This window comes from Stenella coeruleoalba (genome assembly GCF_951394435.1).
Source record: "Stenella coeruleoalba genome assembly, chromosome: 19".
In the NCBI taxonomy this organism is placed as follows: domain Eukaryota; kingdom Metazoa; phylum Chordata; class Mammalia; order Artiodactyla; family Delphinidae; genus Stenella; species Stenella coeruleoalba.
In genome coordinates, this window is record NC_137165.1 from 16275493 (window position 1) to 16303265 (window position 27773).

Here is a 27773-nt window from a genome sequence, read left to right on the forward strand (position 1 = left end):
CGAATAAGACATGATTACTTCGTGTGACCCAAGGGTATAACTTCCGCAGTAGCCTCAGCATGAGCCCTAGGTGGCCAAGCAGACTCTATACTCCGGGAAACTGCTTTGAAAGTGGAACTCTCCGTGGCCCAAACGACCCAGCCAAGTCCACTGCCAGCGAGGCAGCGGGCTCAGGCCCAGGTCACTGGCAAACCCCAGGTTCCCTTTTCCGGGTCCCGAAGGGTGCGCCCGGGGGCGGGGCCTGTGTGTCAGTCCGCTTGAGGGCCGCTCCCCATCGCTCCCCATCGCTCTCCTTCCGGAGCCACGCCTTCACTTCGCGCACGCAGCCGGTCGGCCCCACTGGATCGCGGGCGCCGGGCGGGGCGCGGCAGGGAGACAGCTGGCTGGCTGGCGGGCTGTGGGGGGGGCGGGGCGCACGCGCGCCAACGCTTCCTCGCCCAGCGCCATCCCTGCGCGTGCTGCCGGTCGGCCCGCGGCGGCCCAGCTCGGAGCCGGCGGGGCGGGAGGGGCGCCCCGGCAGGGCGGGGGCCGGAGCCAGGCTGGGCCGGGGCCGGAATGCCCCTGTTCTTCTCTGCGCTGTTGGCCTTGCTGTTGGTTACGCTTAGCGCCCTCTTCTTAGGCCGGTGAGGGGATCCCGGCTACGGCGTGTGTGGGGGGGATGGCGGGAAGGGAAGGAAAAGAGACTGAGGGGTGGGCGCGCGCTGGAAAGAGGCGCGCGGGAGGGGGAAGGGTCTTGGGGGAGGTGGGCGGGCAGCGGAGGGGGAGGGGCCGAGGAGGGGGCGCGCAACGCGGGGAGGGGTCGAGCCGGGGCGTACGACCGGAGCTGGCGCGGAGGAACCGAGAGTGGGGGGAGACTGAGCAAGCGGGCGAGGCCTGAGAAGATGCTGAGATTGGGGAGCGGATAGGGGTGTGAATGAGGGGGGCCCCGGCTGGCTGGTTTTTCTTTCCCCATCCACATGCCCCTGAACGTCCCCCTCCCCGAGCGCGAAGGGCACCTGCAGCCTCGCCCTGGGGAGCCGGAACAGGTTTGGCTGCCCAGGGAGAGCGGCATTTGAGCCGGGCTGGTGTGAGCCCGCACTGCCTTCCCGCAGACACCTGTCTGGAGGGCGGAGAAGGAGACCTTTTGCGGGTTATGTGATGGCACATCTGGCACGGATGCCTGTACTTCGACTCCTGTTGGGGCCTCTTCTCTCTACCTCTGGGGTTCCTGAGGATTTGAGGGGTTGCTTTCTTTTGTCTCCAACTTAAAAGGTGGAGTTTAGTTCGGCTCGTTTCATCTGGGTGGAGGGGACACTCTGGGGCTAGGGTCCTGATCAGCGTGGCTGAATGTATGTGACAGAGTGGTGTTTTGGGAGACAGGAGGGTTGCCAAGAAGATCCACCTCCAGTTCATGTCCCTTTGCATGGCCTTCTAGGACCCGCAGGGGGTGACGGAGGCGATAATTGGGAGAGGGTCCTATGAACTCACAAGGATTTTTCTGCAGGTGGCTTGTGGTCCGGTTGGCCACCAAGTGGTGTCAGCGGAAGCTGCAGGCAGAACTAAAGATTGGCTCCTTTTTTTGGATTCAAAATGTCAGTCTTAAGTTTCAGCAGCACCAGCAAACAGTGGTGAGTCCTAGGAAACTTCCTGGGAATGTATTTGGGTTGATCCAACTGAATTTCAACTTTTAATTTCCTTTTTTAAAATATTCTGGTGGCTTTCCTAGTTAACCCCGGCCTTGCCATCCCTTTGCCAAGATGATTTTAGAGCTAGTTTAGGAACACTGGAATTGATGCAAGTTCTTTTATAAATGCTTATAAGGCACAGGGTGTCCAGGGCATGTAAGAAAGATACAGAAGTAAAGCACAGAACAAAGATAACAGAAAGTAGAAGAGCTTACTGTTCTAATGTAAGAGGGGAAACAGGGCAACATATCCATAAAAGAGAAATACTAAACAAGTTCAATCAGTGTCATTAGAGGAACAGGATATAGTGTCGAGGAGAGAAGCTGGTGGAAATGGGATAGAGAATATTTAGTGGAAGGGCTATAGCACGTCCTCCTCTCCTTAGACCCCTTCCTATCTTGTCACGCTGCTCTTGGCTTGCCTAGCAGCTAGTGTACAAAGCTTCTTCCCACACTGTTTTAGGAAATTGATAGCCTGTGGATTTCCAGCAAACTCCTTAGCCATGATCTGCCGTGAGTACCCTATCACCTCACTCTCCTCCTGGGGAATATTTTGGGATTGTGGTTTGCAAAATGAGATTCTGTTACAGAGGCCTCACAGCCCAAGGAGGGAAGTGGGTTCTTGCTGATGTCTCTGGATTAGCCTTGAAGCTATTGTTTTGTGGGACAGATATTGATAACTACTATGAGACTATCTTCCATGATTTGAGCTACATTTTTAGGGAGGATGGGAAGGTGAATGTGAGGGAGGGGAAGAGACTGCTATGGAAGGGATGGACATGATGGCAGTGAGATTTCTCTTCTGGGCAGACACTATGTGGCCTTGTGCTTCGGCGAAGTACGTATCAGAACAGACCTACAGAAGGTTTCTGGCCTGTTTGCCCCATTCTCCCAGAGTCCTGGGGTGCACCAAAAGGAGCTGTCCTTCAGCCCATCCTTATTGAAGATCTTCTGCCAGGTGAGACTACTTTCCCACTTTGCTGGACTGAAGTAGGAATGGCTGGCTGTGGAGTCATGGGTGGATTTTTTTTTTTGCTGTATTTGAGGCATAATACTAAGAGCTGCCTCTTATTCTTTTTCCACTGGAAAGGAAGGACGTTGCCTTGATGTTAATTATCGTTCATTTTTGCATCTTTTTTTCAGCTGTTCTCCATTCATGTAGATTCTATAAACATCATGGTTCTCAAGGTGGCTACTTCTGAATCCTTGTGGCATATTCAGATCAGAGATAGCAGTTTTCTTTTGGATAGTGATGGGAAGAGGTAAGCACTGGGTAGAAGGTTTGCTAGTCCCTTTCTTGCCTTTTAGTTGTTTTAGGGTGGGTGGATGTCAGGGCTTTCTTATCAAGGTGTCAAGTTCTCATTCTGTGTAATTTGAGGAGAGAGTAAGATTAGGCACTTAATGCTTGCCTTGTGCCTTCCAGCCCACAAAGCCTGATTGAAGGTAAATGGTGAGGAAAGGGGCCAAGTGCTGTTAATCTTTTTCCTTTCCCAGGCTGAAATGTGAGGTGAGCCTAAGTCAGATCAACAGCAAAGTTCTAAAGAGTGGCCAGTTGGTGAGTATGCCATGGTCATTCAGATGCCTTGTTTTCTTCTGGGCATGAGGTATGAAGGAGCTTAGGGCTTACATTCCAGATTCTGTGTGCTATGGGGTTCCCTCAAGGATGTGTTCCAGATCACAGCATTTTGATCCCAAGCTCCCTACGCGTTCACACCTTAGAGGAGTATCTTCCCTATAGGAGAACACCTGTCTAGCGGAGCTCTCACTTACCCTAAAGCTGTGTCTAGAGGTGGGCATCAGAAGCCGGCAGCTGAAGGCGATCACTGTGGATGTGTGGACACTCCATGCTGAACTGCATGAGGGCCTCTTCCATAGTCAGCTGCTGCGCCAGGGCCCAGGCCTGGCATCCAAGCCTGTTCCCTGTTCAGGTAAAGCCCCAGTCAGTGAGCTTCTTAGCTTCCCTGTTCTCGGGTTATTTTGGAAGTAGAAAAGAAATAGTGGTCTCACCGCTTGTTCAGGTGTGATTTGTTAGTGCCTTGGCCTTTGACCCTGGCCTTTGAGGATAGCTAGAGGAAATAGGGCATTTGCTTGTGGTGCGTGAAAGAACTAACATTTAGTGGGTAATTATCATGAATTAGACCTGTACTTTGTGTTTTGTGTATGTTCCTGTACTAGCTCCTTAACATTTCACAAATGAGGAAACTGAAGCCTAGGAAGATTAGATAGGTTACTTGACTGAGATCACCTAGCTAGTCAGTAGTGAAAATGGGGTTTAAATTATTTGGCCCGAAAGTCCATATTCTTTTCATTGTAACAACCTGCTTTCCATACTGTTTTTTAGACTCTGGGGAAGGAAGTACAGCAAGTCCCTGGATCTCTGGGATCTTTGCGTTATGACCTAAGATTGGGTGTTTGCTTAGCCTACTTTATATGGGAGGATTTGGCCAAAGAGGGCACAGCGTGTTGGGAGACTTGAGTGTTAAGGATTGATGGCTCTTGTCTTATTCATTCATGTTTTCAGAGGTGATAGAGAACTTGGCTGAGCCAACTCTGCCTGGCCTGTACCTCCTTCAGCAGCTGCCAGACCAAATCAAGGTGAAGATGGAGATCACAAGTGTGGTGCTGTCCATGAATAGTCAAAAGAGGTGAGATCTCTCCTGACAGAAGTGTGGAGAGAGATAGTCGGAGCTATGTGCTGGGGTCTCCATAACCAGCCTAGTAGCTGCACTGAGCTTGTCTGAGGGGATAAAGGGAGTAGGAATAGCATCCCACATATTTCTAAGCCAGAGTCTGTCTCTGGTCCAGGCACCTCAATTGGACACTGAAGCTGCTGCATTTCCTGTACCACCGTGATGAGGATCAGCTGCCCCTTCGAAGCTTCACAGCAAACTCTGATATGGCACAGATGAGCACTGAACTCCTTCTGAAAGGTCCATGGGTGGGGATACTGGTACTGAGAGAGAATGGGAGGACCAGACACACTCTTCCCCAATGCCCCACTTGGTCTTCTTAATTTAATATCACTGTAACCGAGGAAGGGGAGGTGGCAACATACTGAAAGAAAATAGTGTTGGTGACCTGTTCATCTCCTTGCCTGCCTCTTACTCTCTCCTAGTCTTACCTCTTGCCCTCCCAGTGTTTCCTTCTGATCTGCCCTTTGCCCTTACAGATGGGTTGTTGCTGTCCCAGAGCCGCCAGCGCATTGTCTGCCTCAACTCCCTCAAAGCTAGTGTGCAGGTGTGTTGACCAAGAATCATTCCTTTTCTTCTTTCTCTGTGCATCGTCGCATCATGAGCTAATGAAATTAAACCGAAGCCCACAGTTCTCGTGTTCTTATTTCCAGGTGACCACCATTGACCTCGCAGCCTCCCTGGTTCTGAACACTTGTATTATTCATTACCGGCATCTGGAATTCTCTCACTGGCTGCACATGCTAGCCCTGGAGACCCAAGAGTCTAGTTCATCTGTTATTAAGCAAACGAAAAAAAGGTCAGTGTAATCTTTTTCAGCCACCATTTTATCAGGTGGATTCCTGGATTTTTTGGTCTAAAGTGGCATTTTGTGTTAAATATGTATTTGATTGTTTGATCTTTTTATTTTTTATTTTTGGCTGCGTTGGGTCTTTGCTGCGCTTGAGCTTTCTCTAGTTGCGGCGAGTGGCAGCTACTCTTCGTTGTGGTGTGCGGGCTTCTCATTGCGGTGGCTTCTCTTGTTGCGGAGCACGGGCTCTAGGCGCACGGGCTTCAGTAGTTGTGGTGCGTGGGCTTATTTGCTCTGCGGCATGTAGGATCTTCGTGGACCAGGGCTTGAACCCGTGTCCCCTGCATTGGCAGGCGGATTCTTAACCACTGTGCCACCAGGGAAGTCCCTGATTGTTTGAGCTTTTTAAATCTCAGTTTCAGTAGCTCAGACTCGGTAGCAAACCTATTTTATATATCTTCCCTGTTAGACTAGACTCTGGTGGTAGAATGACATCCTCTTTGCTTTTATGTCCTCAATGCCCAGCACAGTTCCTTGTTATACGAAATGAACATTTGTTGAACTGAACTTAAATGATAACAGTATCTCGTCTGCCTTAGATTATAAGGTGACAGATCATGTCAGCAGTGCCATGACTCTGTGTAGTACTTGCATTGTGTTGGCATAGAGAACTTAAGGTCAGTTCGGAAGCGATGCTTTTGATTGTAGTAAGTTAAATCATAAGATATACTGATTTCATCACATTCGATCTACGAAAATGGCAGTTTCATCTGGTTCAACCTAATAAGTCTCTGGATTATCACTGGGAGTGGGAGCGAACTGATGAATTCAGTCTGTTTTTTTCTAGTTGCCTCCCATCCTGAGAATCACAACAAAACTCACCCTGTCTTTTGTGAGATTCAGGAGTCTGTTACATAGTAGGAAGTTGCAATTCTTTCCTTATCAAACAGTGATGTCTTATCCCTATGCAGAACCTTCCCTCAAATCCTGGCTCCTATCATCTTTAGCACCTCCATCTCCAATGTCAACGTTTCCATTCAGCTTGGAGATACACCACCCTTTGCCTTGGGATTCAATTCCATCTCTCTGGGTAAGGCTGTGCAATGGAAGAGGAACAAGAATCTGTTCATTAGTGGAGCTCGGCCCAATTGATGGCCACTGTGGCTCCAAAGAACTCCTCTCTCCCACCTTCTTTTTTCAGATTACCAACACCTGAGACCACAAAGTATCCATCAGCGGGGTGTCCTGACTGTGGACCACCTCTGCTGGCGGGTGGGCAGTGACTCCCACATTCAGCGGGCACCCCACCCACCCAATATGCATGTTTGGGGTGAGGCGCTTGTCCTGGACTCCTTCACACTACAGGTAGGTGGGGACTTTGGTGAATAGTAGCCGGTGAAGTTTCCTCATCCTACCATGCTTTAGAGCACTGAGCATCTTTTTTTGGCAGCAGACGATGCATCAGTGCGTTACGGAACTGTGTGTTGGCATGCTTCTGATGGAGTCCTTCTGCTTCTTTTCTAGGGTAGCTATAACCAGCCTCTGGGCCTGTCCAGCACTCAGTCAGACACCCTGTTTCTTGATTGTACCATCCGAGGTCTGCAGGTAGAAGTATCAGATACCTGTGCTCAGTGTCTTTCTCGGATATTGTCCTTGATGGGCCCACAATCTGGGAAGTCAGCTGTCTCTAGGGAATCTTCATTTGGGGAATCTGTGTCGTTACTGTGGAAGGTGGACTTGAAGGTGGAGGACATGAACTTGTTCACCCTTTCTGCCCTGGTCGGTAAGTGGGACAGGAAATCTGTACTGAAGTGGGTGGCTTGTAACCTAAGCAGATTATGCTGCTCCTTCTCACTTAATAAGACCAATTATATGAAAATTTTCTAAATTAGAGGCATGAAATGTTGGAAGGTCTTGCATAACTATTGGGCTTCTTGATGTTTCTTAAGGGTTTACAAATAGCAAGGTGCATGAGAAAAAGACAGCTTTGATATCTGATCAAGAGAATGAGATGCAGTTAGTTTTTTATTTCTTTGTGTATCTAGTTCTAGAGAGTAACTGGTATACCTCTGGGGAATTGGTAGGAGTTTGGGAACTTCTTTGGCCCTGCCAGATCTAGTTAGGTTAAAATGGGAGAGGAAAAACTTCCCTAAAACATGAGAAATGAGGTTAGGAAGGTGTGGGGAGTAAGGATAGCTAGAGTGAAAGGAATAAGGAAGGAGGGAGAGTGAGGACTAAAGTTGCCATTTGAGAGCTGAGAACCAAGCCTGACATGGTTTCTGGATGTTAGGTGCTTCAGAGATCCGACTGGACACACTGACCGTCCTGGGAAGTGCTGAAACCTCCACCTTGGGTGTTCAAGGACTTGTGCTTGCGCTGGTGAAGTCGGTCACAGAGAAGATGCAACCCTGTTGTAAGGCTCCTGACATCCCCACTCCAGTGCTCAGCCTCTCCATGCTCTCCATCACCTATCACAGCAGCATCCGCTCTCTAGAGGTAATGCTTCTGTGGGGAGGTGGAGTCAGGTTGGTTTTTTCCTAGGCTTAGAGCATTTTCCAGTCTTGAGTCATGTTGTGAAACTCACCTGTGAGAAATATAACACCTCGTGTTGGGTGTTGGGTGTTCGTAGCTGCGCGTGGGCTTTCTCTAGTTGTGGTGAGTGGAGGCTACTCTTCGTTTCAGTGCGTGGGCTTCTTATTGCAGTGGTTTCTCTCGTTGTGGAGCACGGGCTCTAGGCGCGTGGACTTCAGTAGTTGTGGCATGCGGCCTCAGTAGTTGTGGCTCACAGGCTCTAGAGCACAGGCTTAGTAGTTGTAGCACACAGGCTTAGTTGCTCCGCTGCACGTGGGATCTTCCCAGACCAGGGATTGAACTCATGCCCCCTGCATTGGCAGGTGGATTCTCAACCACTGCGCCACCAGGGAAGCCCTTGTTCTGTACATTTTTAACTGTTAATGTGGAGTTTAAAATATATATAAAACTAGAGAGAATATACGAACTTTCATGCATCCATATCCAGCCTCAATAATTACCAACTTACGACGAGCTTCATTTAGCTAAACTCTGAGCAGTCATCCCTGCCTTCTTCTCTGGGATTATTTTGAAGCAGAAACCAGACATATAATTTCAACTGTAAAGATTTCAGTGCATATATCTGAAAAATATAGGGCTTTTAAAGGTCACGATCTGGTATCATTTTACTGAAGCACTCAGCTCATCAAAAGACTGGAAGAGATCTGAAGATGGGGGCACTGGAAAGTTTTGAGAGGCTCCCCAATATCTTTCTCCTCAGAGTATCAGACAGATGTAAGGCCCTCTTGAGGGGAGAGTGGGATATGTTCCTGTTCATCAGACTTCAGCTTCCTTTGGAAACTGAAGAGTTTCCTTTTCAGAGATTGGAACTCAAAGGAATTTTTTTGTCTTGGGATTTAAATTTTCTCTGCTTAACTATTGAGAATTGACTTTGTTTTTCAAGCTGACAAGGTCTTTACTCCCTTGTTTGAGGCATACTTTCCCATAGGTCAATTGCTGTATTAACTTGTGTGACCAGTACTCTTTATACATTTTAAGAATTAAGTCAAGGTGCAATCAATGCATGAAACATTTTCCAGTTGATTGTTGCAATGGTTATTTTACAGAGTGTGGTTGTTATAGAAAGATAACTCATGAGCAGAAACATAAAGCCAAATAACTTATTGAGTACATGTATATATACTGGATGTACTGTGGTAGATACCAGAATTAAAATATGTGGCCTCGGGACTTCTCTGGAAGTCCAGTGGTTAAGACTTCACCTTCCAATGCAGGAGGTGTGGGTTTGATCCCTGCTAAGATCCCACATGCCTTACAGCCAAAAAACCAAAACATAAAACAGAAGCAGTATTGTAATAAATTCAATAAAGACTTTAAAAATGGTCCACATCCAAAAAAAAAATGTTAAAAAAAATAATAAAATACATGGTCTGTACTCTCAGACAATTTAGAATCCAGTTGAGGAGGACTTAAAAAGTGTAAGTGGGGCTTCCCTGGTGGCGCAGTGGTTGAGAGTCCGCCTGCCGATGCAGGGGACACGGGTTCGTGCCTCGGTCCAGGAAGATCCCACATACCGCAGAGCGGCTAGGCCCGTGAGCCATGGCTGCTGAGCCTGCGCGTCCAGAGCCTGTGCTCCGCAACGGGAGAGGCCACAACAGTGAGAGGCCCGCGTACCGCAAAAAAAAAAAAAAAAAGTGTAAGTGCTTGTAAGTATAAATTAAGAACTGTTAGCTCAGTTTATTAGTGCAAAGAGGAGCAAAACAAGGGGGTAATTAATGTGATGACTCAGGAGAGACTTCTGAGTGGAGATGGTTCTTGAGCCAGGTGTGTCTCTTGTGTTCTGGGACATTGTAATTGATAGATCCTTTTCTCTTGCTCTCTAAAGGTTCAGTGTGGTGCAGGGCTGACCTTACTCTGGAGCCCTCCAGATCACATGTACCTGTACCAGCATATCCTGGCCACCCTGCAGTGCCGAGACCTACTAAGAGCCACTCTGTTTCCTGAGACTGTTCCACTTGTTGCACTAGAGACTCCAGAGACTGCCTGTGAGCCAGAAGGCTGTCCCCCTGAGCCCTCTCCCCCAAAGCGGCTGCTAAACCTGACTCTAGAGGTGAGCACAGCTAAGCTGACAGCTTTTGTAGCTGAGGACAGGTTCATTACCCTGGCTGCAGAGAGTGTGTCTCTGAGCCGGCACGGGGGTTCACTGCAGGCTTACTGCCCAGAGCTGGCTGCTGGGTTCGATGGCAATAGCATCTTCAACTTCAAGGAGGTGGAGGTGCAGCTGCTGCCTGAGCTGGAGGAGATGATCCTCCACCGGAACCCCTTCCCTGTGCTGCAGACCCTCCGGAACCGTGTTTGGCTCCTCTCCCTGGGTTCAGTCTCAGTGGAGTTTCCTTATCAGTATGATTTTTCTCGAACTCTGGATGAGGCTGTGGGAGTTCAGAAATGGCTGAAGGGACTGCATGGAGGAACTCGTTCTCAGGCTTCTCCAAGCTCTGCCTACCTCCCACCTGATCTACTCTTGAAGGTTCAGCACTTCTCATGGGTTTTCCTGGATGATATTTTTGAGGTGAAACTTCGTGATAACTATGAACTGATGAAGGATGAAAGTAAGGAGAGTGCCAAAAGGCTGCAGTTGCTGGATGCCAAAGTGGCTGCTCTTCGGAAGCAGCATGGGGAGTTATTGCCTGCCCGCAAAATTGAGGAGCTCTATGCCTCTTTGGAGCATAAAAACATCGAAATCTACATCCAGCGCTCCCGTCGTCTCTATGGCAACACACCCATGCGCCGGGCACTGCTCACTTGGAGCCTGGCAGGGCTAGAGCTGGTGGCTCTGGCAGATGCCTCCTTCCACGGGCCTGAGCGTGTGGTAGAGCAGGTTCGAGAGCTTGATCCAGGCAGCCCTTTTCCTGCGGAGGGGGTAGATCTTGTCATCCAGTGGTGTCGTATGCTCAAGTGCAGTGTCAAGACATTTCTGGGTAAGTAGTACTTCCCTATTTGCAGGGCCTAGTGTTGCCCCTTGTCCAGGGAGGTCTTTGAGTGATTACAGAGGAGCTCAGTTATATTGGGAAATGTGGCTGTTTTGGGGTGGGTGGAGTGGGATGGGTGGACTCCTCTTCCCTTTCTTTGTTCCTGAATTTCACCCTGAAACCGCTTGGCTAAACACAAAGGTACTAACACAGTCATCTTCAGGGTTAGTGCGGCTCTTGGGTCTCAGTGTTATTCCCCTCACTGTCTGCTCAGGGTCTCCGTGCACTTTTTCAGTCTTGCTGCCGACTGCCAACTCTTATTCTCTCAGTTGATCTTGTAAAATATCAATAGATGGGTAAAAATAGTAGCGGGGGGGAAAGTGCCCGAGAGTGCTAAGACAGTTTCCTGAGTAGCTGGTGTGTATCCTCCCTATAATAACAGTTCGGATAAGAGACTATCCCCGGTACTTGTTTGAGATCCGTGACTGGCGGCTGATGGGTCGACTTGTGGGCACCGAGCAGAGCGGTCAGCCTTGCTCGCGTCGGCGTCAAATCCTGCACTTGGGGCTTCCATGGGGTAACGTGGCAGTGGAGAGGAACATGCCCCCACTCAAGTTCTATCACGACTTTCACTGTGAGTAGAGGAGGGCAAATGATTTGACTGAGATGTTGGTGATGGCTGGGGTGGGAGATGAGCTGAGGCCTTTCTGGAGTGAAGGGAGAAGGGAGGGATGAAGTTGTATAGCAGGCTGTGCCCTTTGCTCCTCTACCCCAGCGGAAATCTTCCAGTACACAGTGGTATGGGGCCCGTGTTGGGATCCAGCCTGGACACTGATTGGCCAGTCTGTGGACCTCTTGACCAAGCCCTCAGCTGACCCCAGCCCACCCTTGCCCTGGTGGGACAAGAGCCGTCTTCTGTTCCATGGGGACTGGCACATGGACATTGAACAGGCAAACCTGCACCAGCTGGCTACTGAGGTGAGGGGTCCAGAGGAACTGTTTTCTTATTAGGATGGTATGGTTGGGGCTTGTACAGCACATGGGGGAAGAGAGAAAGGTACTGATTTGGGAGGTGAAGGTGATATGTTTATTCATATCTGACCAAGTTTTTGGGGTGGTTATAGGATCCATACAACACAACTGAAAATATGCACTGGGAGTGGAACCAGCTGTCTTTTCATTGGAAACCTGGTCAGTTTGTGTTCAAGGGTGACTTGGATGTCAACGTGAGAACAGCCTCTAAGTGAGTGGGGTGATAGATGGGGCCTCAACAGGGTGTGGGACTCAGGGTGGGGGGAGAGGGGAAGAGCCGAGGGGCTGCAAGTGACCAGGGCACTAAGGGCCAGGGCTCTGTTGTGAGCCAGGTATGATGACTGCTGCTTCCTTCACCTGCCTGACCTCTGCATGACACTGGACCTGCAGTGGCTATGTCACGGGAACCCCCATGATCACCATGGTGTCACTCTACGGGCCCCAGAATTCCTGCCTGAGGTGCCCTTGGGCCAGCTTCATGACTCCTACCGGGCCTTTCGCTCTGAGAACCTCAATCTCTCCATCAAGATGGATCTGACTCGGCACAGTGGAAGTGAGGCTTGGATCTGGGGCAGCGGGGAGGAAGGGCTTGGGAGGATGAACTTTAGACACCAAGGACTTCAGCTGACCCTCTGGAGAGGGGATAGGAAAAGAGCAAAGGAGGGTTTGGGTCAAGATGTTTTTTTGGAAGAGGATTGGTGAAAGTAGGGAGCTTGGGTCTTTGAAAGGAGAGGGTGTTGGGGATATTGAGTGTGAGGCTTGAGTGCTGTTTGGGTTTTTAAATCTCTAAAACCTGAAGCTAGGGAAGGATTTAGCTTCGTCTCTGTGTTTTAACCACAGCTAGGAAATGTCTGTCGTTTCCTTTGCAGCAATATCCCAGCCCCGAATTCTGCTGTATAGTAGCACCCTGCGCTGGATGCAGAACTTCTGGGCAACTTGGACTAGTGTCACAAGGCCTATTTGTAGGGGAAAGCTCTTCAATAACCTGAAACCCAGCAAGAAGAAACTTGGCCAGCACTACAAGCAGCTTTCCTATACTGCACTCTTTCCCCAGCTGCAGGTCAGCTTTGACGGTGCTGCTGACATCTGCAGTTCTGTTCCCCTTCTCTAGTTTTCTTGTTTTCTCTTACTGGGTCTCTGAATCGTCTCTCTGATGCCATCCTTCATTCAGTGTTATGCTGTCTTGTTGCCAGGTGCATTATTGGGCCTCATTCGCCCAGCAACGTGGCATCCAAATTGAGTGCAGTCAGGGCCACGTCTTCACTCGGGGAACTCAGCGGCTTATACCTCAAGGTAAGATCAAAGGCTCCCACCACTTGTCCTTGCCTATTCCTTGTCCTCTTTCTCAGTTCCCTTCCCTCCTCTTTCTGTCCCACACTGTTCTGTACTGGTTTGCATGGGCTCTGTATGCCTCTTTTTCTCAGCGGGCACAGTGATGCGGCGCCTCATCTCTGACTGGAGTGTGACCCAGATGGTTAGTGACTTAAGTCAGGTGACTGTTTACCTGATGGCCTCGCCCACTGAAGAGAATGCTGACCACTGCCTTGATCCCTTGGTAACAAAGACCCACCTACTGAGCCTGTCCTCCCTTACCTACCAACGGCACAGCAATCGCACAGCTGAGGAGGTACCGCCTGACACATTCTCTTTACTGCCTTTTCTGTATCAGTAGGTGTCTTAGTCGGCTCACGCTTCCATAACAAAATACCATAAACTGAGTGGCTTAAACAACAGAAATTTCTCACACTTCTGGAGGCTGGGCAGTCCAAAATCAGGTGCCAGCATGGTCCTGGTGAGGACCAGGTTCCTCCAGTGAGGGCTCTCTTTCTGGCTTGCAGATGGCTGCCTTCTCACTGTGACCTCACCTGGCAGGAAAAGCAGGAAGCTTTCTTATGTCTCTTCTTATGATGACACTAATCCTGTCATGAGGGCCCCACCCTCATGACCTCATCTAAACCTAATTACTCCTAAAGGCCCTATCTCCAGATACCGTCACATTGGGGATTATGGCCTCAACATACGAATTTGGTGTGGGTACACAATTCAGTCCATAGCAGTAGGTTTCAGGCTAAGTCCCTGGTGATGTTCCTAAACTACACTCTAATTATATATGTTGTTACTTTATGATGCACTCACTAGTATCAGCATCCCTCTTTTTGAAAATTCCTTTCTTTCCCTCTCCTTGTAAAGATAGTCTCTTGCTCTTCAGGAAATAGAGTGAAACTTTTTGCTTCTAGTGCCTTATTTGGTGGTCCCCCCACCCCCACACACACAATTAAGGAAGGATTTTAGTTGAAATTCTCTGAGTCATTTAAAATACAGTGGATATAGTCAGAGTGTAATCTAGTGCACACACTAAGACCACTTAGGTTTTCTTTCTCTAGGGTTGTCTTGTATCCCTCAGAACAGGTCTGTTACTCAACAAGCATGTTTTTTATCTCTGCATTTGTGGTCTAGGAGGAATGTTGGGAATTTCCATGCTACTCTGAGGTTCTTTTCCTGTTTCTTAGGAGCTCTCTACTCGAGTTGGGGATCCTGCTTTTCACACACATCAGCTGCACTTGGTAGATTTACGGGCTTCTTGGACAACCACCAATCGGGACATTGCCTTTGGTTTATATGATGGCTACAAAAAGGCAGCTGTACTCAAACGTAATCTCTCTACTGAGGCTCTGAAGGGGTTAAAGATTGATCCCCAGATGCCAGCCAAAAAGCCAAAGCAGAGTGTTCCGACCAGCGCCCCAGCCCCACCTCCTGTCAACACTCCCAGCTTTAGTGGACAGCCTGATAAGGCGTCTTCAGGAGGTAAGCTGGGGGAGACGAGACTCCATAGGGTTAGGTTTAGAATATGTATGTGGGCTCGGACAGGAGTTTGAGAAGGACTAAATAATGACTGGTTCGATCTGTGTGTAAAGATGAAACTTGTTTTTCCATATTAGGCCACCTAAGTCTTATATAGCAGTGATGGGGGCATTAAAGGGTCTGGTCCATGGGACTTCCCTGGCGCTCCAGTGGTTAAGACTCCACGCTTCCACTGCAGGGGACACGGGTTCAGTCCCTGGTTGGGGAACTAAGATCCCACATGCTGCGCTGTGTGGCCAAAAAAAAAAAAAAAAACTGTCTGGTCCTTTGGCCAGGAGAAGAGGATCAGGAAGGAGTGATGACTTACAATGACTAGGGAAAAGAAAGGATTAGAGAATTGTTTTGTGTTTTGATGAATTAATTTGTTCAGTCAATAAGTGTTTATGGAGTACTTAATAGGCACAGAGCACTGTGCTGGGTTTAGTGAGAGATACAGAATATATGATATTTTACTTGACTCAACAAGTTTATCGTCTCTGGATGAGCTAAGATTAGTTCATTCATTCACTGACTCAATCACTCCAATTCATTCATAGATTCACTTTTTAGCTTTACTGAGGGTTTATAATGTACCAGACATGACCGTAGACATTAGGGATGTAAAGATGAGGGGGAAGCTCTGAAACTAAGAGTCATGAGGGACTTCCCTGGTGCTCCAGTGGTTAAGACTCTTGTGTTTCCACTGCAGGAGGCACGGGTTCGATCCCTGATCAGGGAACTACGATCCTGCATGCTGTGCAGCACAGTTGGGGGTGTGTGTGGGGAGAGTCATGAAGACGCTTTATAAGAATGTTCAAGAAGAAAGTATTTAAATCAGCATAGGGAAGTCTAGAAAGGCTTCACAGAGAAGATAATATAATTGAGATGGGTCTTAAAAGATGAGTAAGAGTTTGATAGACAAAGAAAGAAAAGAGGGCGTTTTAGGGAGAGGGAACAACAAGTACAGAGGAATGCAAGTTCATGGTGAATTTAAGAACAAGGTGAAAAATGATAAATGCCGCTAGAGAGAAATTAAAGAATATGTGAGCTGTTCTTGACTGTAGTGAAGGAGGGACTATAATCAGAGAAGGGTTTATTGAGGAAGTAGCATTTGAGCTGGACTTTGAAGGCTTAGTATGGTTTGAACATGTGGAAATGAGGAGCAAGGGCATTAAAAGCAAAGGGAACATCCTGAAAAGGAGTGGAGTTGGTCAAGCTCAATGTGTTCAGAGCAGAGTGAACAGTCTGGGTTGGCATAGAGTAGAGCTACAGGTGAAGACGCTGGAAGGGAAAACTGCAGGTAGACCATCAAAAATACAAGGCTAAGGAGTTTTTGTTCTTTATTCAGTAAACAGTGGTGAACTACTGAAGGTTTTTGAATAGAGGTGTGTCATTAGAATCTTACTTTTAGGAAGATAAATCTGGCAATGGAAAGACGACTGGAAAGAAACTGGAGGTGGGGGAGACAAATTAGGAAGCTATTACGGTGTCTCAGCAAGAGGAAAGGAGAGCCTGAATTAGGTAGAGGCAGTGGGAATAGAGATGAGGGGATGAATAGAAATGTTATTATGTGTATAAGAGATTTGGCAGCTGGTGGGAAGAGGGAGTTAAAATAGGGATAAAGTGATAATGATTGAGGTTTTGAGCCTGGTGACTGGCCTGATGGTAACTAGGAGAGCCAGAGGCTAATAAACAGGTTTGGGGAGGTATAGGTTTGTTAAGTTCGTATTTGGACATGCTAAGTTTGTGGTGTAAGTAGTACCTCTAGGTAATGTCTAAAAAACAGGTGGAAATGAGGATCTAAAAGCTTAGGGCTAGAGGTAGAGACTTAGGAGTTTCAGCATAGAACTAAGAGTTAATGCCAAGGAGATAATAGTTGCTTACTGTGTGGCAGGTACCCTGCGAAATACTTTATGTATTATTATTCCATTTAATTCTCTCAACAACCATATTAGATAGTTAGTGTTATTTTACACACGAGGAAACTGAGACAGAGGTTAAAGCAAGCAAGGTTACAATCAAGTAACTGGCAGAGATAGGATCTTGAACATAGGCAGACTAGTCTAATTCTGTGCTCTTAACCACAACACTGTTGGACAAACTCTAGAAAAAAGAAAAGGGAACAGGCCAAGGACAGACCTTAGGGGATATACTTATCTCTAAAACCTGGGAGAAGGTAGAGGATCTAAAGTCATAATCAGAGAAAGCAGTAGAGCTAGAACAGTGACACTGATGGCAGGGGAGTGGTTTATGTGGAAAGGAGTGGTCAACAAACAAATAGCATTTAAAACAATATGAAATGAAAAGGAGAAGGAACAAAATGGAAGGAAAAAAGATCCTAGAGTAATTCAGAGGTGGATATGCCTAAGAGAAAGGATTGCTGCCACTTAGATGGCATTTCTAAGTCGCTCTTGGGAATCTGTTACTTTTATTAAAATTGAAGGAAAGTGAAATGACAACCCTTACCCAGGGGTCAAGGGGTGGAGTGGGCTGGGCTGGAGTTGCAGGTTGGGGAGAATACATTCTAGAGAAATTGAAGGAAGATCAGTTTGGCCCTGGATGTGTTCTCTATCCCTTTGACTCTGTGGCTTTTCCCCCACTTCATATTTCTCTGCCAGGTGCCTACATGTTGCAGAAGCTGATTGAAGAGACAGATAGGTTTGTAGTGTTCACAGAAGAGGAGTCAGGTGTGAGTGACCAGTTGTGTGGCATTGCTGCCTGCCAGACGGATGACATATATAACCGAAACTGCCTTATTGAACTGGTCAACTGCCAGGTACCTTCTCTTTACTAGAGCACCTAAAGATAGGGCTAGATCATAGTCATATGTGTTTACCTTCTCCCACCTCTAAATAAGAATAGGTGGGTAGAGCTCCAAAAAATTGTTCTAACAGGTATCGTGGATAATCACTTCCATTACTAAAAACCAGTAGCGTGCACTCAGTAAGCCAGAATTAGACCCAGCTGCAGTCATTGGTACAGGCCCTTTCACTAACCTTCCATATTCTTTGTGGCCCTGGTGCTGTGACTCTGCTTCTGTCTCTGGCGTAGATGGTTCTTCGTGGAGCGGAGACAGAAGGCTGTGTCATTGTGTCAGCTGCCAAAGCCCAGCTGCTGCAGTGCCAACACCATCCAGCCTGGTATGGTGACACATTGAAGCAAAAGACATCCTGGACTTGCCTACTGGATGGCATGCAGTACTTTGCCACCACTGAAAGCAGCCCCACTGAGCAGGATGGCCGACAGCTCTGGTTAGAGGTTAGTCAGCAGGGCTGGGAAGGCCCGTTGTATCTCCAGTTTTCCATAGTTGACCCCTTTCGCCAAAATAGCTTGCAAGATCCTTGACAGTACCTGTTGCTACCAGGTTGGCAGAATAATGAGGCTGATGATAACACTTGAATGTAGAAACTGTTGGCAGTCTCTGGCCTGTGATCTGTGAACACATAGTGCTTTTTCTGTTTTTTAAATCTCATACTATTCTATTTCATTGCAAGGGAGATTCTCAGTTCCCTACATGAGAATAAAATGGGTTAGAACTTTTTTATTTTTGAGATTGCTGACCCCTATTAATAAGATCACACTAATCAGCAGGCAGCCGAAAAAACAGGCAGTAAGTCAGAATTTTAGATAAGCTCTCTATCTGCCCTTTCTCTCATCTCTCTGATGAAGATGATTGGTCATTTCAGCAAATCGGTAAGGTTGAGTAGAAAGACTGCTTGTCTAGGAGGCAGGTTATTATGTGAGTTCTGATTTCACCTTTGCTGTTTTAGTAGCCATGAGCCCTTGGGAAGTCACCTTTATTTGTAAAATTGAGTTAATACTTCACTCTCAGAAAACTGTTGAAAGGATCAAATGAGAACGTACTTTGAAAAATACAAAGCTTCATTCAGATGGAAAGTAGTCTTATTTGTTTTTTTAAATTTATTTATTATTTATTTTTGGCTGTGTTGGGTCTTTGTTGCTGCGCGCGGGCTTTCTTTAGTTGCGGCGAGTGCGGGCTTCTCATTGTGATGGCTTCTCTTGTTGCGGAGCACGGGCTCTAGGCACGCGGGCTTAGTAGTTGTGGTTTGCGGGCTCTAGAGCACAGGCTCAGTAGTTGTGGTGCACGGGCTTAGTTGCTCTGCGGCATGTGGGATCTTCCCAGACCAGGGCTCGAACCCGAGTCCCCTGCATTGGCAGGCGGATTCTTAACCTCTGCGCCACCAGGGAAGTCCCAGTTTTATTCTTTTAAGTCAGTATGTTTGAGGAAGTCTTAGTGTATGTCAAGATAATGTTTTTGTTAGAAGGTGAGATTGTGAGCAGTTGGCAGGGACTAAGCTATAAATTTTCTTTTCAGCATCTTGGTAAAACTAAATTTGTACTATAATTTCTGTGATATAATTGCATCAGATTTATTGGGAGATCTAATGGTTATGAGATGTACCTAGCCAATATTCTGCATTGTGGTTACTTATTTAACAGGTGTTAAGTGTCCGCATTGTGCTGGGCATGGTACATTCAGATGAGTTACTGGATCCAGCTACATCCGATTAGGACCAATGTGAATACTTCATTTTTCATTCTACTCAATGGGGATAAAGCTAATCCCTCTTCCCTCCTCCCTGGCTGGTACTTCTTACTCCAATGACCTTAAGGCTCAACCCCAAGTATAAGTTATATGAGTTATATAAGTAATAAGCATTTAATCAGATGTCAAGCCAAGTAAGGGTCAGGTTGTTGGTAATATGAAAGGTCCTGCTGGTATATTACAGTTGTAGTTCAGGCAAGCAGTACCCTTTACCAGTAGTCTCAGGAGATAGGCACAGAAGGTGGTAACTACTCACGCAAAGATAAGCAGGATGAACTATGGAAGATCTGACATTTTCTGGGCCTCTGCTTCTTTTAGGCATGCGTTCTTTTGCAAGTGAACTCGTTTTTTCTCAGGCTGTGATATTAGCATTAGAGTGGAATGTCCTTGGCTTAGGTGGGAAAGACTTTGATCTTGCCTTTCCTATATGAATTTTTTGGTGACTTGACAGATTGTTTATGTTCTTCTCATATCACTCATTCTATTCACTTTGACTTCAGCGTGGCAGAGAGTGTCAAAAGAATTCAGTTCCCTTCCCCCATGGCAACAGTGTCACAATGGTCTGAAGACAGAAAACAGCAAGAACACAAACACACGAATACCAAAATGGGTGGGAAGTCATTGGTTTCGATGAATTTTTTTTGCCCATGACATGATTTGATTTTTTTCCATTTTTGAAAATTGTGATAACATATACATAGTATAAAATTTATAAACATTTAAAAAAAAAAGAAAGAAAAGAAAAAGGGACTTTCCTGGCGGTCCAGTGGTTAAGACTCCGTGCTTCCACTGCAGGGGGCAAGGGTTCCATCCCTGGTTGGGGAACAAAGATCCTGCATCCCACGCAGCGTGGCCAAAACGAAAGAAAGAAACTTAACATAAAACTTATCATCCTAACCATTTTAAGTGTACAGTTTAGTGGTATTAAGTACATTCATAATATACAACCATCACCACCATTCATCTCTGAAACTATTTTTATCTTGAAAAACAAACTATACCCATTAAGCAGTAACTCCCCACTTCCCCTTTCCCCCAGGTCCTGGCAGTCACCATTCTATTTTCTCTCTCTGTGATTTTGACTACTCTTAAATACCTCTCTTTTATATATATATATAAATTTTAGGTGTCTCATATAAGTGGAATCATATATATTTGTCCTTTTGTGACTGGCTTATTCACTTAGTATAATGCCTTCAAGGTTCACCCATGTTGTAGCATGTGTTAGAATTTCCTTCCTTTTTAAACCTGAATTCCATTGTATGTATAATACCACATTTTGCTTCTCCGTTCATCCACTGATGGACACTTGGGATACTTCCATATTTTTAGCTATTGTGAATAATGCTGTTATGAATATGGGAGTACAAATTTCTCTTTGAGACCTTCCTTTCAATTCTTTTGGGTATATAACCAGAAGTGGAATTGCTGGATTACACAGCAATTCTGTTTTTAATTTTTTGAGGAAATTCCACAGTGGCTGTATCATTTTACTTATCAACAGTGCACAGAGTTCCAATTTCTGCACATCCTTGCCTTATTTTCTAATTTTTTTTGGTAGCCATCCTAATGGGTGTGAGGTGGGACATGATTTGGTGTTAACCTAGCTTGTATTTTTCTGGCCTAAGGCCTGGCAAAACGTGCATGTAACTCAGTTGGGTTTGGAGAATTGGGTGGTTTGGGTCAGGAGAGAGGGACATATGTCCTTTACCCTGGGAGATTCTTCAAGCTATTCCAGGCAGTGAAAATCTAGATAGTGTTAAACTTGTATAGTGGATATAATGGAGATATATAATGGAGCTTGTGCAGGACAAGCTCCTGGTCCCCCAGGAGTTAAAGGTGCCTGTATCCCTGTCTTCAGGTAAAGAATATTGAGGAGCACCGGCAGCGTAGTCTGGACTCTGTGCAGGAGCTGATGGAGAGCGGGCAGGCAGTGGGAGGCATGGTTACCACTACCACAGGTCAGTTCTCACCTCTTCCCCCATTACGTGGTTAGGAGCAGACATGCATCCTTAAGGGGCCTCATTTCCTTACCTGTTTGTAAGATTAATGTACGTGGAATAGGACCACTTTGTGTTAGGCTATGTTGAAAGCAAGTGTCTGGAGTTCCCTAGACATCACGCATAGCTGGGAGGCTCTCACAATACCTCTTCTGAGAATGTCTTTCTCTTATCTCTTTCCTACCTCTTCGCAGACTGGAACCAGCCAGCTGAGGCGCAACAAGCCCAGCAAGTCCAGCGGATCATTTCACGCTGCAGCTGCCGAATGTACTATATTAGTTACAGCCATGACATTGATCCTGAGCTGGCAACTCAGATTAAGCCACCTGAGGTTCATGAGAACCAGGAAAAGGAAGATCTCCTAAAGAAGCAGGAAGGTATTCAGGCTTTGAAAGGCTTTTAGGAGAGGACTAGGGAACTTGTGAAAGCAGTTATTTCCTTAGTGGTTTTGAGGCAGAAGTGTTACTAAGAGTCCCAGTGTGCCTAGGGCATTAACATTTCACTTTGCTTTACATTTTTAAAGTTCTGTTAGGAGAGAATAGAACTGGTATAAATGGGGGACTTCCCTGGCGATCCAGTGGTTAAGATTCCGCACTTGCACTGCAAGGGGTGCGGGTTGGATCCCTGGCTGGGGAACTAGGATCCCACATGCTGCGAGGGTGAGGCACGGCCAAAAAAAAAAAAAAAAAAAAACTTACTGGAATGAATGGATATTGTTTGACTCTGAAATAAGCACATGTTTCTACCCATGAGCATATCTCACCAAGACCTTTTATGGGGTTAAGTAACATAAGTGGTTCTAGATATGGGTTAGGAGATGGGGTAGACATTTAGGGAGAAACTGAGTCTCTTATTTAGCTGCTAACAATTACCTAGGGGCTGTGGATACCTTCACCCTCATCCACCATGAGCTGGAAATCTCCACAAACCCGGCTCAGTATGCCATGATCCTGGATATCGTCAACAACCTGCTGCTCCATGTAGAACCCAAGCGGAAGGTGAGTATGGGCCCTTATAGAATGCCAGTTAGTCTCACAGGAATCACCAGACCTTGTGCTTTATTTGGGGTCCAGTAAGAAAAGCCATGCTTCAGACTGAAAAAGGGCTTTGTGGTTAGTACATCCTCTTTTAGTCAGCAGCAGCAGTTGAAATTTTAGTTATTTAGGAAAGGTCTGAGTGTCCCTAAGACTGTAGAGGTGTTTACTTGTTTTTCTTGGTCAGTTCTTTACTCAGTCACTTACATACCTCTGAAAACAAACTACTTCCCACTTCCCACCTCTACCCCTACCCTGTGGGACTGGCTTATTGTGAAATCCACATTGTCAAATCTTCTGCATTGGCTCACCCCTTACTCTCACTAATGGTGAGAGAGAAAGATGAGCTTTCCAGAAGAGATCATCATTTCTTGTTCCTTTCTCTGTTTTACTTTACTACAAGACTTGTCTATTGTTCATTTCCTTTTCCATTCCTTTAGGAGCATAGTGAAAAGAAGCAGCGGGTCAGGTTCCAGCTTGAGATCTCTAGCAATCCTGAGGAGCAGCGCAGCAGCATATTACACCTACAGGAGGCTGTGCGGCAGCATGTGGCCCAGATACGGCAGCTGGAGAAGCAGATGTATTCTATCATGAAGGTAGTCTCCCGGGCAATCTAAGGACAGGGAAGTCTCCTAGGACAAGGGAAATCTCTCAGTTTCTCCTTATCTGGCTCCCTAGTCTTTGCAGGATGACAGCAAGAATGAGAACCTGCTTGACCTGAACCAGAAGCTTCAGTTGCAGCTAAACCAGGAGAAGGCCAATCTACAGCTGGAAAGTGAAGAGCTTAACATCCTCATCAGGTGCCACAGCATTCTTTCCAGCCCTTTTCCAGTGCCCCAGCTGGAGTCGATTTCTTTTGCCTGTGTTCTGATAAGTCTTTAGGTCTAGTGTGTATTATCAAAGGCTGATGTAGTAGATTCAGGCACCTTTTCCTGAATGAGTCTTGTTGGACTTGGCCAACAGGTTGAGAACAGGAGAGCCCTTTCTTAGGATCCTTACTAGAGTACCTCCGGGGAAAGGAGAAAAACAGGTAGTTCGGAAAGATCATTTTTGTTGCCTTGATACTGTGCAACTAAACTAAAAATAAAATGTCTTGAAGTTGATCAGTAAGGAACACAATTGCAGATACAATCTTAGGGGTTACTAGTAGGAACAGACTACTTTTTCAAGAAGCTGTAGAACTAAAGATGGGATTTGTGCTCCCATGGCCCAGGGTTTGAGGAGCAACAAATCCAGTGAAAAAATTTAGGGAATAGCTGTTCTAGAATAGGTCCATCTCTGGGTTTACCTCCTGCATCATTCTAGGGCATTCCGCCCCACCCCTAACCCAAATGCTGTTGCCCTTATTGGCTTTGACCCTCCTATCTATTTATAGGTGTTTTAAGGATTTCCAATTGCAGCAGGCCAACAAGATGGAGCTGCGAAAGCAGCAAGAAGATGTGAGTGTGGTCCGCCGCACCGAGTTCTACTTTGCTCAGGCACGATGGCGCTTGACAGAGGAAGATGGACAGCTGGGAATTGCTGAACTGGAGCTGCAGCGGTTCCTCTACAGCAAGGTATTGGGTGTATACAGTCACACAAAGACAGCTGTATTGAGAGGCATTGACCTTTCTCAGGAGTCTTAACTCACAAAAAGAGATAAACAAAAAGGGACTGATTATTATATGACTGTTAATGATGGTATTAATGGTTATTAATAATGATAGAAACATGAGCAGAGAGTGCCGCTCATACACATTTGCTTGTAATATTAAATAATATATAGATGAGCTTGATCAAATGCTTCCCTTATTGAATAAGGTTATCCCTAGAAATGTGGCTCAGAGGGAAGTAATCTTCCAAGTCCAGCTTAGAATAGAATCATTAATTCTATATTGGCATTCAGCTTTCCTGCAGTTACCCATGGCGTGGAGGACAGGACATTATTCATTATTCTTCCAACCCCCCAGGGCCATTTGGAAATAAGTCGAGACCAGTTTTGAATGTCACAGTGACTGGAAAGTACTGCAGGCACTTAGTGCCCTGGCCATGAAAACAAATGATATATGTAGCAGTACTCTAGCAAGCTCCTGAGAAAAGCTTATTATAGTGGTTTGGGGGTGGGGGTGGGGGAATCTGTCTTTATAGGTGAATAAATCTGATGACACAGCAGAACATCTTCTGGAGTTGGGCTGGTTCACTATGAACAACCTCCTCCCCAATGCTGTCTATAAGGTAAGTCTTATTTCCCTATTCCTAGCCCATTCCCATGCTTCCTAACACTGGGCATTTGCAGTGACCCTTCCACATAAACCTACTATGGGAAACAATGGGATCTGAGATGGTGGAAGCTTGCCCAGCTTAGCAAGACCATTGCTTCGTCTCTCCTCTGCAGAGGATTTGTGGGTTGATTTATTACTCTTTATTCTACAGGTAGTCCTGCGGCCCCAGAGCTCCTGCCAGTCTGGGCGACAGCTAGCTCTTCGCCTCTTCAGCAAAGTCCGGCCCCCCGTTGGGGGTATTTCTGTTAAGGAGCACTTTGAGGTTAGTAAACAGTCCTTTGGGGACCCAGGAACAAAAGGCAGTTAAAAACTATCTGTGCGTTTTTATGTTAGGGGTAGGTAAACAGAGGGATGATGTCTGAGCTTAATTGCTTCTTCAGCCTTTTTCCTCTTTAGGTAAATGTGGTGCCTCTCACCATCCAGCTGACACACCAGTTCTTTCATAGAATAATGGGCTTTTTCTTTCCTGGACGAAGTGTGGAAGATGACGAGGTTGGTGATGAAGAAGATAAGTCCAAACTGGTGACTACTGGTGAGAACTTTAATGGTGGAGCTCCAGAAGACTGAGGTAGCAGCCCCAGAGACAGCTGAGGCTTCAGCAAGAGGACAACAGCTAGTGTACTTGCTTTTTTATAGGAATACCAGTGGTGAAGCCTCGGCAACTGATTGCAACAGATGACGCAGCACCACTGGGCCCTGGGAAGGGTGTGGCACAGGGCTTGAATCGGAGTTCTGGGGTCAGAAGGTCATTTCGCAAAGCACCTGAGGTATCAGACATGCCCCTGATGATAGAAAAATGGGAGAGTCTTGGGGTACACTGTTTGGCCTGGCTGGGGATTTCTTTCTGTTTCCTTTGAGTCTATTCCAGGGGTGAAAGGAGATGGAGATGTTTGGGGTCCTGAGTTTCCTGTGATGGCTTCAGGGGCACACTCTTCTTTCCTTTCTTTCCTAGCACCCTGTGGATGATATTGACAAGATGAAAGAGCGAGCTGCCATGAACAACTCCTTCATCTACATAAAGATCCCACAGGTTCCACTGTGCGTCAGCTACAAGGTCTGCCCTTCCCCAGCACTTTTTAAATTTCATTTATTTATTTATTTATTTTTGGCTGTGTTGGGTCTTTGTTTTTGTGCGAGGGCTTTCTCTAGTTGTGGCGAGCGGGGGCCACTCTTCATCGTGGTGCGCGGGCCTCTCACTGTCGTGGCCTCTCCTGTTGCGGAGCACAGGCTCCAGACGCGCAGGCTCAGTAGTTGTGGCTCACGGGCCTAGTTGCTCCGCGGCATGTGGGATCTTCCCAGACCAGGGCTCGAACCCGTGTCCCCTGCATTGGCAGGCAGATTCTCAACCACTGCGCCACCAGGGAAGCGCCCCCAGCACTTTTTAGAACAGTATGGGAACGGCACCGCATAAGATCAGAGATTAAAAACAGAGATAGTTCAGCTTGTGAAGCTTGTCTGTGGGTGATAAATCTGTTCCCTCTGCTGCCCTCAGGAATCAGTACCAGACTGAGATAAGGGGAAATAGGTATCTGTAGGTTGCTGCTGCAGGAAGGTACTAGACTTGGACTCACTGGCTTGGACTAAAACTGGCAGCTGATATATTTTTTTCTCTTCTCTTCCCTCCCCCTCCTGCAGGGTGAGAAGAACAGTGTGGACTGGGGCGACCTTAACCTGGTGCTGCCCTGTCTGGAGTACCACAACAACACATGGACATGGCTAGACTTTGCCATGGCTGTCAAGAGGGACAGCCGCAAAGCCCTGGTTGCCCAGGTATCCCGGCAGAATTCATGGCTGTTTGGTTAGCAGGGGCTGGCAAGCAGATCCTCTGCTCAGGAGCATTTCATTTTAAGATGCATGTATTAACAAGCAGCCTTGGGAAAGGGGCAGGTGAATGAAGTGAGTGACTTTTATCCCTGTCCTCTCCGTGACTTTGCTCAGATGGTTAAACTGAATGTTTACTGACTGCTGTATATATGTTAACTACTGTTGATTTTTAGGGAAGTGAGGGCTGGCACAACTTCATGTTTAGAGTGGGTTCTAATAGACTGTAAGCTTCTTGAAAGCAGAGATCATTTTATAATTTGAATTGCCCCATTGTGCCTTCATGTAAGTTTGATAAATCTTTACTGACTTGGTCCACTTGATTTATTTTGCCTGTCTCATTAATATTTACCTTCCCTTTTACTCCTCTCTAACCTATCAGGTAATCAAAGAGAAGCTAAGGCTGAAGCCTGCAGCAGGGTCTGAAGTCCGGGGAAAGCTGGAAACTAAATCGGACCTCAACGTGCAGCAGCAGGAAGAGGAGGAGAAAGCCCGGCTCCTCATCGGTTTAAGTGTGGGCAACAAGAATCCTGGGAAGAAGTCCATCTTTGGCAGGCGCAAGTGATCCGGCAATTCAAGAGAGGCTGCAGTACAGGATCTGACTCTGGCTCAGGCCACAGGGACTTGTGGGGTGGGAGGTGCTTCCCTTCATCCATTAGGATTTGTGGGGGTCAGGAGCCCACAGGGTACTGTGGATAGAGGCGCTGTTCTTTAGCAGCTGGCCTGTTCCTTGCAGAACATGGTGGATAATAATTCTGAGTTCTACCTCACACTGATCAGCAGGCCCAGGGCCAGAGAGGCATCAAGAGAGCAAGGCCCAGGGAATGGCCCCACGGCTAGTATCTGGTTCCCTTGGGTTCAACTGAAAGGGTGGGGGGACAGCTCTGATCAAGTGTGATAAATTTTTATAAATAGACATATATAAAAAATATATATATATTTGTAAGTGTAACTGCTCTCCCTCTGTGCCAGAAAGTGGAGGGGAGGGGCTGATCTTCTGTTCCTCATTCCACTGCCTTGTATGAAAGAGGTATTAGTGCTGTGGGGGGAATCAGCCCCTCCCCAATCTGTGCCAAGCTCACTTGGGAGAATGGCAGTAGGAGACACAGCTGGCTATGGGTCCCTCTCCCTGGGGTATCCCCTGAAAAATGGTAAAAAAAAAAAAAAAAAAATCATTTAAAGAGAAAAAATATATTTTAAATTTGATGCTGGTTTTTTTTTTTTTTAATTGTATTGAGTGCATGGTTTCAGCCTATATCCTTTTCTCCCCATCAGTCCAAGACACCTAGCTGCCACCCTAATGAGGGTGGCTTCTTCCCTCCTGCCTGAAGCTGTGTCACAGATACTTCCCAGCTCTGACGTGACATTGGTCCCAGGCTGATAGGTCTCTGCACATTTTAGTCCTGGCTATAAGCCATTCTTAACCAGGGGCGATAGCATTTGGGGATAAGGGTGAGGTTTGGCTGCATCATTTGCATCTCTAGTCATGAACAACAAGGGAAAGAGGCGGGGCTCATGTGTAATGCAGCATCAGGGGAGGAACTGCTTATGTAACTGGGACAGCAGATTTAGC

At 46.8% G+C, this 27773-nt stretch overlaps 1 protein-coding gene across 7 annotated transcripts; it reads left to right on the plus strand.

Moving 5' to 3' along the window:
• Positions 1–282: 282 nt before the first annotated feature.
• BLTP2 (bridge-like lipid transfer protein family member 2) lies at positions 283–27743 on the plus strand. 7 transcript variants are annotated; one of them, XM_079906034.1, is made up of 39 exons: positions 283–623; positions 1484–1607; positions 2127–2176; positions 2474–2621; positions 2807–2925; positions 3158–3218; positions 3402–3591; positions 4185–4308; positions 4469–4593; positions 4833–4900; positions 5007–5152; positions 6115–6233; positions 6345–6508; positions 6668–6926; positions 7434–7639; positions 9561–10653; positions 11087–11278; positions 11420–11622; positions 11769–11887; positions 12009–12229; positions 12546–12736; positions 12870–12969; positions 13101–13303; positions 14187–14481; positions 17136–17293; positions 17569–17775; positions 20946–21045; positions 21279–21461; positions 21961–22082; positions 22559–22714; positions 22806–22918; positions 23494–23674; positions 24246–24332; positions 24531–24641; positions 24776–24911; positions 25016–25146; positions 25332–25433; positions 26015–26149; positions 26583–27743. In XM_079906034.1, the coding sequence occupies exons 1-39, from the start codon at positions 556–558 to the stop codon at positions 26763–26765; spliced, it is 6693 nt and encodes a 2230-aa protein (XP_079762160.1). In that variant the 5' UTR covers positions 283–555; the 3' UTR covers positions 26766–27743. The 7 variants fall into 7 exon arrangements, 6 of the variants coding, with proteins under 6 accessions (XP_079762160.1, XP_079762161.1, XP_079762159.1 ...); XM_079906035.1 differs by having other exon boundaries at positions 3441–3591; positions 22797–22918; XM_079906033.1 differs by having other exon boundaries at positions 22797–22918; positions 26583–27699.
• Positions 27744–27773: the final 30 nt, after the last annotated feature.